Raw genomic sequence first — 17,246 nt, forward strand, 5'->3', positions numbered from 1 at the left:
ACCCAAAGAATAACCTTGGCAAAATAATTACAAAATTTATCCCATTTTTATTTTAAAAAATTAAAATTCTTTTACTTATTTTTTGTTTTTAAATTTTAAGTCTGTCCCACAATAATTCGTTTCCAATTTTTATTTTATTTGAAAAAAATATTTTTATTATTTTTATCTTATTTTTAATACAAATCATATTTTTTACACGAGTAGTGCTAGAGAGTCAATGACTTAAACGTACAATGTGTACAATGGGCTAAATCTTTGGTTTATGAATAAAATGAACATCACCTAGGTTCGAACTCTTGACCTTCCAGATCTGGAACTCTAATACTATGTCCTGAAACCACTCATCCCAAAAGCATAACCTAATAGGATAATGTAACACTAATAATCATATTTCTAATACTTTCTAAACCTTCATTGTACACATTGTACGCTTAGGTCATTGGTTCCTATACTTTCTCTTTTTACACTTCTCTCTAAAATCTTACAAAACAACTTTTTTTTATAATATAAGAATAAATTCTCTCCATTTTTCTATCAATTATTTTATCAAGTATGATTTTTTATCATTTAACTATTTTTTTCACATATTTTATTTTAGTCTCACTTAAAAAATATATAGTGAGATATTACATTTTAAAACAACAATTAAGTGAAAAAAACTGAGAGAATACTGTAGCCATAAGCTTTTGGCATCTTAGAGGACAGGTTTTGTAAAATGATGTAGATAGTCTCATCTAGTTAAAATTATTAGCTCAATTTATGTGCTAAAAATTCTTTCTAACATAATTCTAGTTAATCCTCTACTCTTTATTTTCTATCTATCAACTTCCAAATCAATTATTCTTTTGCAGCCAAGTATTAATTTTTTATATCGATCCTTTGTAGATTTAATCAACCCTTAATTGACATGAAGATGTTATTAGTATCTGAAGATCATCAATCCAAAAATTTTATGTATGAAAAATATGCAATATTAATCATAAATTTACAAGTACCTTTAATAATTTATATCTTTATCCATCGTTGCATAAATATTATCTAAACAAGTTTCTTCCCAAATTGAATTTCATTGTATGATGATTGATTCTCATATGCTATGTAGAGTTTCTCAATCAAACTCTCTAGAGAGATTGAAAATTTTGAAAAAAAAAATATATTGATAAAAAAGGATATACTATCATTTATATCAAATTTTAAAGATATTTAATTTTAACTTTTTTTTTCTATTACTTGTTGGCAGTGACGAAACCAAAAATTTCATAAGAGGGGGCCAATTAAATATAAAATATAACAAAAAATTAACAAAATATGATTTGTAGCATATATATCAAAAAAGTAATTATATTATATAAAAGTCAATGTTCAACTACATACTTTAAGATTTTGATATTTTTAAACTTGCTCGACAATGTTTCATGGAACTAAAATCATCAATTATCATCTCTGAAGTGAATTTTGAAGCAATTTCCTTTTCAATATATACAATCATACAATCTGCTAAAAATTCATCTTCCATCTTGTTTTGAAGCCTTGTTTTAATAATCTTCATAGCTGAAAAGGCCCGTTCAGTTGTTGCTGTTGTCACAGGAAGAGTCAAAACAAGACGAATTAATCTATCAATTAAAGGATATATATTTGATTTTCCTGTCTCTGTCAATTTTTGACACAATTCAACAAGAATAGACAAATTCTGAAAATCTGGAGCTTTAACCACATCAAGTTCATAATGTTGTAACTCATAATCCAATTGAATCTTTTCTTGCTCAGAAAAATCTAAAGAATAGAAATTCTTTGCAAGATTGCATATGTTGCAAACACTGAATAACTTGAAAGCATCTTTAGGATCTAAAGATGTACTCAATATGAGGAGCTCGATTGCTTGCTCACTAAATCTACTATTTAGCTCTTTCAATTGAAAATCTATCACGCTAGTAAAAATGTCAACACGATAGTGGTGTTCAACAGTGACAACATCCTTTTTACGATGAGACCGAATTATGTCACTAAAAGAAGCACCCATATCAGGTATCTGAATAGCATGATCATTGCAGAAAGAACTAACTTTCTCCAAAAGTTCTCCCCAACTACTATCTCTTAACTGTTGAATCAATGACTTTGTACTAGAAATCAGATGCATAGCATTCAAAATGTCTTGAGATTTTTGTTGCAATGCTTGACAAAGTTTATCAGTGATTCCCATGATATCTTTCATCATATGCAAAATGAAAACAAAATCAAATGATAATAAAGATTTAAGAGCATAAGTAGCATCACCACGTTGAGAATATGTAGATCCATTAGTAGCCAAATCTTCCAGAACTGAAGTTGTTGCTCCAAACATACGTAAAAGGCTACAAATTGAGTTGAAGTGAGAGCTCCACCTAGTATCTCCTGATCTTTTTAATGTGCCAATTTGATTTGCTCCCCTTCCTGTTTCAATTTGATTAGTTGCAACTAAATGGGAAATTTCAGTTGCATAAGCAGATCGTAATTCATCATTGCGTTTGCAAGAAGAGCACACAACATTGATAATATTACTCAAACTTTGGAAAAAAGCATGAACATCAACAACTTCTTTAGCCGCGGCAACAAGAGCTAGCTGTAATTGATGAGCAAAGCAATGAACATAATATGCATAAGGACATTCTTGAATAATTAAAGCTTGTCACTGATGAGCGGATAATTTATACGCTTTTTAGCATTGTTTTTAGGTAGTTTTTAGTAAGTTCAAGCTACTTTTAGGGATGTTTTCATTAGTTTTTACGTTAAATTCACATTTCTGGACTTTACTATGAGTTTGTGTGTTTCTCTGTGATTTCAGGTAATTTCTGGCTGAAATTGAGGGACTTGAGCAAAACTCTGAAAAAGGCTGACAAAAGGACTGCTGATGCTGTTGGAATCTGACCTCCCTGCACTCGAAATGGATTTTTTAGAGCTACAGAACTCCAAATGGCGCTCTCTCAACGGCGTTGAAAAGTAAACATCCAGAGCTTTCCATCAATATATAATAGTACATACTTTATTCGGAAATTGATGACGTAACGTGGCGTTGAACGCCAAGTACATGCTGCTATCTGGAGTTAAACGCCAGAAACACGTCATGATCCGGAGTTGAACGCCCAAAACACGTTATAACTTGGCGTTCAACTCCAAGAAAAGCCTCAACTCGTGGATAGATCAAGCTCAGCCCAAACATACACCAAGTGGGTCCCGGAAGTGGATTTATGCATCAATTACTTACTCATGTAAACCCTAGTAGCTAGTTTAGTATAAATAAGACTTTTTACTAGTGTATTAGTAATCTTTTGACAGTTTAATCTTTTGACTTTTTAGTCTTTTGACCACGTTTCATCTTTGGTCTCAGTTTTGTTTTATTCTTCATCTTAGGAGGCTATTGATCACGTTTTAGGGGGGCTGGCCATTCGGCCATGCCTGAACCTTTCACTTTTGTATTTTCAACGGTGGAGTTTCTGCACACCATAGATTAAGGGTGTGGAGCTCTACTGTACCTCAAGTTTCAATACAATTACTATTATCTTCTATTCAATCCTCTTTTATTCTTATTCCAAGATATACGTTGCACTTTAACTTGATGAATGTGATGATCCGTGACACTCATCATCATTCTCACCTATGAATGCGCGTGACTGACAACCACTTCCGTTCTACTCTAGGCCGGGCGCATATCTCTTAGATTCCCCAACAGAATCTTCGTGGTATAAGCTAGATAGATGGCGGCATTCATGGGAATCCGGAAAGTCTAACCTTGTTTGTGGTATTCCGAGTAGGATTCCAGGAATCTGGAAAGTCTAACCTTGTCTGTGGTATTCCGAGTAAGATTCCGGTATTGAATGACTGTGACGAGCTTCAAACTCCTGAAGGCTGGGCGTTAGTGACAGACGCAAAAGAATCAATAGATTCTATTCCAACCTGATTGAGAACCGACAGATGATTAGCCGTGCTGTGACAGAGCATTTGGACTATTTTCACTGAGAGGATGGGATGTAGCCATTGTCAAGGGTGATGCCTCCAGACGATTAGCCATGCAGTGACAGCGCATAGGACCATTTTCCCGAGAGGATAAAAAGTAGCCATTGACGATGGTGATGCCCTACATACAGCTTGCCATGGAAAAGAGTAAGAATGATTGGATGAATGTAATAAGAAAGTAGAGATTCAAGAGGAGCACAGCATCTCCATACGCCTATCTGAAATTCCCGCTAGTGATTTACAAAAGTATTTCTATCCCTTTTTATTTTATTTATTTTTATTTATCCAATCTAATCACATTTGACTTTATGAGTCCACTTAACTGAGATTTACAAGATGACCATAGCTTGCTTCATACCAACAATCTCCGTGGGATCGACCCTTACTCACGTAAGGTATTACTTGGGCGACCCAGTGCACTTGCTGGTTAGTTGAACGGAGTTGTGACTTCAAATAGAGCCAATTATTAAATTTCATAAAAGTACAAGAAGTATGGATCACAATTTCTTCCACCAAGTTTTTGGCGCCGTTGCCGGGGATTGTTCGAGTATGGACAACTGACGGTTCATCTTGTTGCTCAAATTAGGTAATTTTCTTTTCAAAAATCTTTTTTTCAAAATTTTTCTTTTATTTTTCGTTTTTTTTCAAACTTTATTTACGAAAAAAATTAATAAAAATACAAAAAAATCATAAAATCATAAAAATCAAAAATATCTTGTGTTTCTTGTTTGAGTCTTGAGTCAATTTTTAAGTTTGGTGTCAATTGCATGCTTTTAAAATTTTTCTTGCATTTTTCGAAAATCCATGCATTCAAAGTGTTCTTCATGATCTTCAAGTTGTTCTTGACAAGTCTTCTTGTTTGATCTTGATGTTTTCTTGTTTTGTGTTGTTTGTTGTTTTTCATGTGCATTTTTCGTTTGTTAGAGTCCATGTATTAAAGATTTCTAAGTTTGGTGTCTTGCATGTTTTCTTTGCATAAAAAATTTTTCAAAAATATGTTCTTGATGTTCATCATGATCTTCAAAGTGTTCTTGGTGTTCATCTTGACATTCATAGTGTTCTTGCATGCATCTTGTGTTTTGATCCAAAATTTTCATGTTTTGGGTCATGTTTGTGTTTTTCTCTCTCATAATTAAAAAATTCAAAAAATCAAAAAAAATATCTTTTCCTTATTTTTCTCATAATTTTCGAAAATTTGAGTTGACTTAGTCAAAAATTTTTAAAAATTAGTTGTTTCTTACAACTCAAGTCAAATTTTCAATTTTAAAAAATCTTATCTTTTCAAAATCTTTTTCAAAAATTATATTTTTTTCATTTTTTTTCTATTTCTCGAAAATTTCAAAATCTTTTTCTTATCTTTATATCATATTTTCGAAAATTAGCTAACAATTAATGTGATTGATTCAAAAATTTGAAGTTTGTTACTTTCTTGTTAAGAAAGGTTCAATCTTTAAGTTCTAGAATCTTATCTTGTAGTTTCTTGTTAGTGAAGTAAGTAATTTTAAAATTTTTGAATTAAATCTTTTTATCTTTTTATCTTATCTTTTTCAAAATTTTTATCTTTTTCAAAAGTTGATTTCAAAATATCTTATCTAACCTCTTATCTTCTTATCTTTTCAAATTTGATTTTAATATCTTTTTCAACTAACTCTTTGACCTTTTGTTTGTTTCTTATCTTTTTCAAAACTACCTAACTACTTCTCCCTCTCTAATTTTCGAAAATATCTCATCTTTTTTTAAAAATTTTTTTGTTTTAAATTTTAATTTTAATCTTATCTTATCTCTAATTTTCGAAAATTACTAACCCTTTTTTTTTAAATTATTTTCGAATTCTCCATCTCTTTTATTATTCTATTTAATTATTTATTTACTAATACTTCTCTTCACCTCTCTTCATCTAAAAATCCGAACCCATTCTTCTTCACTCTTATCCCCTTTCTTCTTCTACTAACATAAAGGAATCTCTATACTGTGACATAGAGGATTCCACTTCTTTTCTTGTTTTCCTCTCTTTCATATGAGCAGGAACAGGGAAAAATGCACTCTTGTTGAAATTGATCCTGAACCTGAAAGGACTCTGAAAAGGAAACTAAGAGAAACTAAATTACAACAATCCAGAAACAACCTTTCAGAAATTTTCGAACAAGAGAAGGAGATGGCAGCCGAAAATAATAATAATGCAAGGAGAATGCTTGGTGACTTCACAAAGCCAACGTCCAAATTTGATGGAAGAAGCATCTCCATTCCTGCCATTGGAGCCAATAACTTTGAGCTGAAACCTCAGCTAGTTGCCTTAATGCAACAAAATTGCAAGTTTTATAGACTTCCATCTGAAGATCCTTACCAATTTTTAACTGAGTTCTTGCAGATTTGTGAGACTGTAAAGACGAATGGAGTTGATCCTGAAGTCTACAGACTCATGCTTTTCCCTTTTGCTGTAAGAGACAGAGCTAGAATATGGTTGGATTAACAACCCAAGGATAGCCTGGACTCCTGGGATAAGCTGGTCACTGCCTTCTTGGATAAATTCTTTCCTCCTCAAAAGCTGAGCAAGCTGAGAGTGGATGTTCAAACCTTCAAACAAAAAGATGGTGAATCCCTCTATGAAGCTTGGGAAAGATACAAGCAGCTGACCAAAAGATGTCCATCTGACATCTTTTCAGAATGGACCATATTAGATATATTCTATTATGGTCTATCTGAATTTTTGAAAATGTCATTGGACCATTCTGCAGGTGGATCTATTCACCTAAAGAAAACGCCTGAAGAGGCTCAAGAACTCATTGACATGGTTGCAAACAACCAATTCATGTACACTTCTGAGAGGAATTCCGTGAATAATGGGATACCTCAGAAGAAAGGAGTTCTTGAAATTGATGCTCTGAATGCCATATTGGCTCAGAACAAAGTGTTGACTCAGCAAGTCAACATGATCTCTCAAAGTCTGAATGGATGGCAAAATGCATCCAACAGTACTAAAGAGGCAGCTTCTGAATAAGCTTATGATCCTGAGAACCCTACAATGGCAGAGGTTAATTACATGGGTGAACCTTATGGAAACACCTCTAACTCATCATGGAGAAATCATCCAAATTTCTCATGGAAGGATCACCAAAAGCCTCAACAAGGCTTTAACAATGGTGGACGCAACAGGCTGAGCAATAGCAAGCCTTATCTATCATCTTCTCAGCAACAAACAGAGAATTCTGAACAAAACACTTCTAATTTAGCCAATCTAGTCTCTAATCTGTCAAAGGCCACTTTCAGTTTCATGAGTGAAACAAGATCCTCCATCAGAAATCTGGAGGCACAAGTGGGCCAGCTGAGTAAGAAAGTCATTGAAACTCCTCCCAGTATTCTCCCAAGCAATACAGAAGAGAATCCAAAAGGAGAGTGCAATGCCATTGATATAATCAAGATGACCGAATGCACGAGGGAGGAGGAGGACGAAAATCCTAGTTAGGAAGACCTCCTGGGACGTCCCTCAAGCAAGAAGGAATTTCCTATTAAGGATCCACAAGAATCTGAGGCTCATATAGAGACCATAGAGATTCCATTAAATCTCCTTCTGCCATTCATGAGCTCTGAAGACTATTCTTCCTCTGAAGAGGATGAAGATGTGACTGGAGAGCAAGTTACTCAATATTTAGGAGCTATCATGAAGCTGAATGCCAAGTTGCTTGGTAATGAGACATGGGAAAGTGAACCTCCCTTGCTCATTAGTGAACTGGATACCTGGATGCAAACTCTACCTCAAAAGAAACAAGATCCTGGCAAGTTTTTGATACCTTGTACCATAGGCACCATGACCTTTGCAAAAGCTCTGTGTGATCTGGGGTCAGGGATAAATCTTATGCCACTCTCTATAATGGAGAAGCTGGGGATCATTGAGGTACAACCTGCCTTGTTCTCATTACAATTGGCAGACAAGTCATTGAGACAAGCTTATGGAATAGTGGAGGACGTGTTAGTAAAGGTTGAAGGCCTTTACATCCCTGCTGATTTCATAATCTTAGACACTAGGAAGGAAGAGGATGAATGCATCATCCTTGGAAGACCTTTCCTAGCTACAGCAGGAGCTGTGATAGATGTCAACAGAGGTGAAATAGTCCTTAAATTGAATGGGGACTACCTTGTGTTTAAGGCGCATGGCCATCCCTCTGTGACAAAAGAGAGTAGGCATGAAGAGCTTCTCTCAGTTCAGAGTCAAGAAGAGCCCCCATAGTCAAACTCTAAGTTTGGTGTTGGAAGGCCACAACCAAACTCTAAGTTTGGTATTAAGATCCCATATCCAAACTCTAAGTTTGGTGTTGGGACTATACAACATTGACCTGATCACCTTTGTGGCTCCATGAGAGCCACTGTCAAGCCACTGACATTAAAGAAGCGCTTGTTGGGAGGCAACCCAATTTTATTTATCTAATTTTTATTTTATTGTTATTTTGTGTTTTATTAGGTACATGATCATGTGGAGTCACGAAAAAAATCATAAAAATTAAAAATAGAATAAAAAACAGCAGAAAAAAATTCACACCCTGGAGGAAGCACAGGCTGGCGTTCAACGCCAGTAAGGTGCATCTGGCTGGCGTTCAACTCCAGAACAGAGCATGAATCTGGCGCTGAACGCCAGAAACAAGCAACATTCTGGCACTGAACGCCAGGAATGTGCCTAAGAGGAAAAGCTGGTGCTGAACGCCAGTAACAAGCATGAAACTGGCGTTCAATGCCAGAAACATGCTTTACATGGGCGTTGAACGCCCAGAATGTGCACCACTCGGCGTTTAAATGCCAGAATGGTGTGCAAAGGCATTTTACATGCCTATTTGGTGCAGGGATGGAATTCCTTGACACCTCTGGATCTGTGGACCCCACAGGATCCCCACCTAACATATTCCTACCTTACCTCCTAATCCTATTTTACTCTTCCCCATGTCACACTTCCCAACACCTTCAATCTCTGAATCACTCCTCCCAATAAACACTCCTTCCCAAAACCCTTCACCAATCACCTCAATCTCTCTTCCCAATTACCCCCTTCACCACTCACATCCATCCACTCTTCCCCATACACCCCACCTACCTTCAAAATTCAAAAATATTTTCCCACCCAATCCCACCCTAAATGGCCGAACCTACCCTCTCCCCTTTCCCTATATATACCCCTCAATTCTACGTCATTTTCACACAACACAACCCCCTCTTCCATACCTTGGCCGAACCTACACTTCCCCTTCTTCTCCATATTCTCTTCTTCTTCTTCTTCTCTTCTTTCTTCTCTTGCTCGAGGACGAGCAATATTTTAAGTTTGGTGTGGTCAAAGCACAATCTTTTTTGTTTTCCACTACCATCAATGGCACCTAAGGCCAGAGAATCCTCTAGAACAGGAAAAGGGAAGACAAAAGCTTCCACCTTCGAGTCATGGGAGATGGAAAGATTCATCTCCAAAAGCCATCAAGACCACTTCTATGATGTTGTGGCAAAGAAGAAGGTGATCCCTGAGGTCCCTTTCAAGCTCAAGAAAAATGAGTATTCGGAAAGCCGACATGAGATCCGAAGAAGAGGTTGGGAAATCCTAACCAACCCCATGCAACAAGTCAGAATCTTAATGGTTCAAGAGTTCTATGCCAATGCATGGATCATTAGGAACCATGATCAAAGTATGAACCCAAATCCAAAGAATTATCTCACAATGGTTCGGGGGAAATACTTAGATTTTAGTCCGGAAAATATGAGATTGGCATTCCACTTGCCCATGATGCAAGGAGATGAACGCCCCTACACTAGAAGGGTCAACTTTAATCAAAGGTTAGACCAAGTCCTTACGGACATATGTGAGGAAGGAGCTCAATAGAAGAGAGACTCCAAAGGCAAGCCAGTTCACCTAAGAAGACTGGACCTCAAGCCTGTGGCTAGAGGATGGTTGGAGTTTATTCAACGCTCCATCATCCCCACTAGCAACCGATCTGAAGTTACTGTGGATCGGGCCATCATGATTCATAGCATCATGATTGGAGAGGAAGTAGAAGTTCATGAGGTCATCTCCAATGAAATCTACAAAATAGCCAACAAGCCCTCCACCATGGCAAGGCTAGCTTTTCCTCACCTTATTTGCCATCTATGATACTCAGCTGGAGTTATCATAGAGGGAGACATCTTCATTGAAGAGGATAAGGCCCATCACCAAGAAGAGGATGGAGCAAGCAAGAGAGACCCTTCACGGTTCTCAAGAGATGCATGAGGAAGCTCATCATCAAGAAATCCCTGAGATGCCTCAAGGGATGCACTTTTCTCCCAACAACTATTGGGAACAACTCAACACTTCCTTAGAAGATTTGAGCCACAATGTTGAACAATTAAGGGTGGAACATCATGAGCACTCCATCATTCTCCATGAAATAAGAGAAGATCAAAGAGCAATGAGGGAGGAGCAACAAAGGCAAGGAAGGGACATAGAAGAGCTTAAGGACATTGTTGGTCCTTCAAGAAGAAGACGCCACTAAGGTGGATTCATTCCTTGTTCTTATTTCTTTCTGCTTTTCGGTTTTTATGTTGTATGTTTATCTATGTTTTGTGTCTCTACTTCATGATCATTAGTAGTTAGTAACTATGTCTTAAAGTTATGAATAATCCCATTAATCCTTCACCTCTCTTAAATGAAATATGTTTTAATTCAAAAGAACAAGAAGTACATGAATTTCGAATTTATCCTTGAGTTTAATTTAATTATGTTGATGTGGTGACAATACTTTTTGTTTTCTGAATGAATGCTTGAACAGTGCATATTTTTGATCTTGTTGTTTATGAATGTTAAAACTGTTGGCTCTTGAAAGAATGATGAACAAAGAGAAATGTTATTGATGATCTGAAAAATCATGAAATTGATTCTTGAAGCAAGAAAAAGCAGTGAAAAACAAAAGCTTGCGAAAAAAAAATGGCGAAAAAAATAGAAAGAGAAAGAAAAAGCAAGCAGAAAAAGCCAATAGCCCTTAAAACCAAAAGGCAAGGGTAAAAAGGATCCAAGGCTTTGAGCATCAATGGATAGGAGGGCCCAAGGAAATAAAATCCAAGCCTAAGCAGCTAAATCAAGCTGTCCCTAACCATGTGCTTGTGTCATGAAGGTCCAAGTAAAAAGTTTGAGACTGAGTGGTTAAAGTCGTGATCCAAGGCAAAAGAGTGTGCTTAAGAGCTCTAGACACCACTAACTGGGGACTCTAGCAAAGCTGAGTCACAATCTGAAAAGGTTCACCCAGTTATATGTCTGTGGCATTTATGTATCCGGTGGTAATACTAGAAAACAAAGTGCTTAGGGCCACGGCCAAGACTCATAAGTAGCTGTGTTCAAGAATCAACATGCTTAACTAGGAAAGTCAATAACACTATCTGAAATTCTAAGTTCCTAGAGAAGCCAATCATTCTAAACTTCAAAGGAAAAAGTGAGATGCCAAAACTGTTCAGAAGCAAAAAGCTACAAGTCCCGCTCATCTAATTAGAATTAATATTCATTGATATTTTGGAATTTATAGTATATTCTCTTCTTTTTATCCTATTTGATTTTCAGTTGCTTGGGGACAAGCAACAATTTAAGTTTGGTGTTGTGATGAGCGGATAATTTATACGCTTTTTGGCATTGTTTTTAGGTAGTTTTTAGTAAGTTCAAGCTACTTTTAGGGATGTTTTCATTAGTTTTTATGTTAAATTCACATTTCTGGACTTTACTATGAGTTTGTGTGTTTCTCTGTGATTTCAGGTAATTTCTGGCTGAAATTGAGGGACTTGAGCAAAACTCTGAAAAAGGCTGACAAAAGGACTGTTGATGCTGTTGGAATCTGACCTCCCTGCACTGAAATGGATTTTCTGGAGCTACGGAACTTCAAATGGCGCGCTCTTAACGGCGTTGGAAAGTAGACATCCAGAGCTTTCCAACAATATATAATAGTCCATACTTTATTCGGAAATTGATGACGTAACTTGGCGTTGAACGCCAAGTACATGCTGCTGTCTGGAGTTAAACGCCAGAAACACGTCATGATCCGGAGTTGAACGCCCAAAACACGTTATAACTTGGCGTTTAACTCCAAGAAAAGCCTCAGCTCGTGGATAGATCAAGCTCAGCCCAAACATACACCAAGTGGTCCCCGGAAGTGGATTTATGCATCAATGACTTACTCATGTAAACCCTAGTAGCTAGTTTAGTATAAATAAGACTTTTTACTAGTGTATTAGTAATCTTTTGACAGTTTAATCTTTTGACTTTTTAGTCTTTGATCATTCGCACTTTTGACCACGTTTCATCTTTGGTCTCAGTTTTGTTTTATTCTTCATCTTAGGAGGCTATTGATCACGTTTTAGGGGGGCTGGCCATTCGGCCATGCCTGAACCTTTCACTTATGTATTTTCAACGGTAGAGTTTCTGCACACCATAGATTAAGGGTGTGGAGCTCTGCTGTACCTCAAGTTTCAATACAATTACTATTATCTTCTATTCAATTCTCTTTTATTCTTATTCCAAGATATACGTTGCACTTCAACTTGATGAATGTGATGATCCGTGACACTCATCATCATTCTCACCTATGAACGCGCGTGACTGACAACCACTTCCGTTCTACTCTAGGCCGGGCGCATATCTCTTAGATTCCCTAACAGAATCTTCGTGGTATAAGCTAGATAGATGGCGGCATTCATGGGAATCCGGAAAGTCTAACCTTGTCTGTGGTATTCCGAGTAGGATTCCGGGAATCTGGAAAGTCTAACCTTGTCTGTGGTATTCCGAGTAAGATTCCGGTATTGAATGACTGTGACGAGCTTCAAACTCCTGAAGGCTGGGCGTTAGTGACAGACGCAAAAGAATCAATGGATTCTATTCCAACTTGATTGAGAACCGACAGATGATTAGCCGTGCTGTGACAGAGCATTTGGACCATTTTTATTGAGAGGATGGGATGTAGCCATTGTCAAGGGTGATGCCTCCAGACGATTAGCCATGCAGTGATAGCGCATAGGACCATTTTCCCGAGAGGATGAAAAGTAGCCATTGACGATGGTGATGCCCTACATACAGCTTGCCATGGAAAAGAGTAAGAAGGATTGGATGAATGTAATAAGAAAGTAGAGATTCAAGAGGAGCCCAGCATCTCCATACGCCTATCTGAAATTTCCGCTAGTGATTTACATAAATATTTCTATCCCTTTTTATTTTATTTATTTTTATTTATCCAATCTAATCACATTTGACTTTATGAGTCTACTTCCCTGAGATTTACAAGATGACCATAGCTTGCTTCATACCAACAATCTCCGTGGGATCGACCCTTACTCACGTAAGGTATTACTTGGACGACCCAGTGCACTTGCTGGTTAGTTGAACGGAGTTGTGACTTCAAATAGAGCCAATTATTAAATTTCATTCAAGTACAAGAAGTATGGATCACAATTTCGTCCACCAGTAACCCTTTCCACTCTCCACGCATATTACTAGCTCCGTCATACCCTTGACCTCGAACATTTTGAATGTTGAGATTGTGATGAGATAATACAGAACAAATCTCTTGTTTTAGAGTAGCAGAAGTAGTATCTTTGACATGAACAACATCTATTAGCCTTTCTTTGACAAATCCATGCTTATCAACAAATCTAACAACAAGTGCCATTTGTTCTCTTCTAGATTCATCTCTAGCTTCATCAACAATCAAACAAAATTTTGCATTACCAATCTCATTGCGAATTTCATTTTGCACCTTTCTAGCAAAAACATGTAGAATTTCCTTTTGAATATTGCATTTTGAGGAGCATTATCCAAAATAACTGCATCCACTTCTTTATTGTAAGAAGCTAATAATTTTAACATTTCAAGAAAATTTCCTCGATTCTGAGACTCATGACTCTCGTCATGTCCCCTAAAAGCACAAAGCTTGAAATGTTAACCATCTGACAATATCAATAGAGGCTTTAAGACGCAATCTATTGCTTAAAACTTGTTGTGAGCTTTGGTTAGCCAATACTTTGTCAATGTGACATAATTGATTAAGCAAATCTTTACAAGACTTAACAGCAATATTATGAGGAGAATTAAGAGATTTACCCACATGAGATAAAAATGCACAATCCTTTCCATTATTCACTTTTTTCCAATTGTGAAATCCTCCTGATGTGAATGGACTTGATTTTCTAGAAAGTAAATAGCATGGAAGAACAAATGCAGCATCCACTTCTGGCGAATATTCTAGCCAAGAAAAACTCTTAAACCAATGAGCTTTGAAACGACGAGGATGACTTTCTAGACCAGAAAGAGGATGATTTTGTTTATCATATATTCTCTCTTTTCTCTTGAAAAATGAGTGAATTGTTTTCATTTTTGACATTTTTAACTTAACTTGAACTATCTAACAAAAAAAATAAAATAAAATAATTGCATATATATTATTTTCTTTAAAAAAAATATTAAACCTATTGAGCAATAACAAATAATTTTAGAAACACAAATATATAATAACCAAAAATAAAGTTATTGATTTACCTGATTATTTTTTTGTTCCAAGTCTCACCCAAAAATAATTCTATTGAGTTTTGCCCTCACTTCAATCTTTGAACACTGTCCATTATAAAAAAAATAAATTAATTATTTTAAATAAATAATATAAATAATATTTGACATTGTTATTAACTTAAAAAAAATTGAAATATACCTCTTTGAATCTTTATTGTGCATTTAATGGTTAATATTTTACTGTTCACTTCTCTTCAATGGTTTTTCTTCATATGTCTTGTTTTGGTATGAAAAGAAAATTAGAATGAGAAGAGTAGAAGACCAAAAGTTTGGAAACCACTAAAAAAGAGAGAAAAGTGGCGCCTCTGATAGTCTGAAACAAATATTTGAAAAATGTACTAGTGTTACTTTAATTAATAGTATGGGCTTGGGCTAGTATAATAGAACCATTTTTATTAATTATTAGAATGAGCTATTTGTTAACAAGAGCAACAATAATTCAAATATCTAATACATAGTGCAGTTTTTAATTATTTTAATTTATAAAATTTTGTAACTTATATTTTTTAATATTATATATAAAAATAAATTTAATATTATTAATTATTACTATTTACTATTTTTTTTAATATTATTAATTTTGGGGGGACCATGGCCACCTTAGGCCCCCTGTAGATCCGCCACTGCTTGTTGGCATATATTGCAGATTAAGTTTTTTATTCTCTTGCATCATTAACTGCTAGTTTAAAAGAACAAAAAATATATAAAAAAATATTACAGAAAAAAATTATAATTTTAGGCAAACCACCAAAATTGCCCCATTTCTTAATACGCTGACAAAATATCCTTTATTTTTTATAACGACAAAAATATTCTAAAAACATTATAAAACACAATAAAAATATCCAATATTATATATATATATATATATTCTTAAAAAATACTTTATAAATTGAACTTTAATGCGATTTTTCGCAAGTAAATTTTATAGAGAGATCTGAAATCATGAAAAAATATATTGATAATAAAAAATATTATCATTTATGTCAATGATAATTTTAAAGGCATTTAGTTTTAGCTTTTTTTTTCCTGCCACTTGTCGACAAATATTGTAGATTATGCTTCTTATTCTCTTGCATCATTAAAAGATGCTTTTATAAGAACAAAAAAGGCCAAAAGAGAAAAAAAAGTGTTAGAGAAAAAAATTATAAGTCTAGTAAACTATCAAAATCGTCCCCTTTTTTAATACGCTAAAATATCCTTTATTTTTTATAACGAAAAAAATATTCTCAAAACATTAGAAAACACAGTAAAAATATTCAATATTAAATATATATTCTTAAAAAAATTTATAGATTGAATTTTAATGCGCTTTTTCGTAAGTAAACTCCCTAGAAAAATCTGAAATCTTAAAAAAAATATATTAATAATGAAGGACATACTATCATTTATATCAATAATAATTTTTAAGGCATTTAATTTTAGCTTTCTTTTTTCTATCATTTATCGGCATATGTTGCGAATTAAGCTCTTTATTCTCTTACATCATTAAGTGCTGGTTTTAAAAGAACAAAGAACATAAAAAGAGAGAAAAAAAGTATCAGAGATAATTTAGGTAAACCATCAAAATCGTCCTATTTTTGAATACGCTGACAAAAATATCTTTTATTTTTTTATAACGATAAAAGGTTATCAAAACATTGCAAAATACAACAAAAATATCCAATATTAAATATATATTATCAAAAAATACTTTATAGATTGGACTTTAATGTGATTTTTTCCAAGTAAACTCCCTAGTGAAATCTGAAATTTTGAAAAAAATATATTGATAATGAAAGACATACTATCATTTATATCAATGATAATTTTAAAGGTATTTAATTTTAGCTTTTCTTTTCTGCCACTTGTTGGCATATATGTTGCGGATTAAACTTTTTATTCTCTTGCATCATTAACGCTGGTTTTAAAAAAACAAAAAAGACAAAAAGAGAAAAAAAGTATTAGAGAAAAACATTGTGAGTTTTGGTAAACTACCAAAATTATCCTATTTTCTAATAAGCTGATCAAAATATGCTTTATTTTTTATAAAGACAAAAATATTCTCAAAACGTTATAAATACAACAAAAATACCCAATATTAAATATATTTTCTCAAAAAATACTTTATAAATTGGACTTTAATGCGATTTTTCGCAAGTAAACTCGCTAGAGAGATCTGAAATCATGAAAAAAATATATAGATAATGAAAGACATACTGTCATTTATGTCATGGATAATTTTAAAGGCATTTAGTTTTAACTTCTTTTTTCTGCCACTTGTTGGCATATGTTGTGAAATATGCTTCTTATTCTCTTGCATCATTAAGGGTTGCTTTTAAAAGAATAAAGAAGGCAAAAAGAAAAAAAAAGTATTAAAGAAAAAAAGGTTACAAGTTTAGGTAAACTATCAAAATTGTCCCCTTTTTGAATACGTTGACAAAAATATCCTTTATTTTTTATAATGACAAAAATATTCTCAAAACATTACAAAACATAATAAACATATCCAATATTAAATATATATTTTTAAAAAATACTTTTAAATTGAACTTTAATGTGATTTTTCGTAAGTAAACTTCCTAGAGAGATCTGAAATCTTGAAAAAAAATATATTGATAATGAAGGACATACTATCATTTATATAATAATAATTTTAAAGTTATTTAATTTTTGTTTTCTTTTTTCTGTCACTTGTCGACATATATTGCGGATTAAGCTTCTTATTCTC

At 34.2% G+C, this 17,246-nt stretch overlaps 1 protein-coding gene across 1 annotated transcript; it reads right to left on the reverse strand.

The window, feature by feature from the left end:
• Positions 1-341: 341 nt before the first annotated feature.
• LOC140175094 (uncharacterized) lies at positions 342-13,640 on the reverse strand. The gene is made up of 3 exons (XM_072202009.1): positions 13,422-13,640; positions 1,817-2,599; positions 342-359 (listed from the first exon to the last, which is right to left on the reverse strand). The coding sequence occupies exons 1-3, from the start codon at positions 13,638-13,640 to the stop codon at positions 342-344; spliced, it is 1,020 nt and encodes a 339-aa protein (XP_072058110.1).
• Positions 13,641-17,246: the final 3,606 nt, after the last annotated feature.

Source organism: Arachis hypogaea, chromosome 9, assembly GCF_003086295.3.
Source record: "Arachis hypogaea cultivar Tifrunner chromosome 9, arahy.Tifrunner.gnm2.J5K5, whole genome shotgun sequence".
NCBI classification, from domain to species: domain Eukaryota; kingdom Viridiplantae; phylum Streptophyta; class Magnoliopsida; order Fabales; family Fabaceae; genus Arachis; species Arachis hypogaea.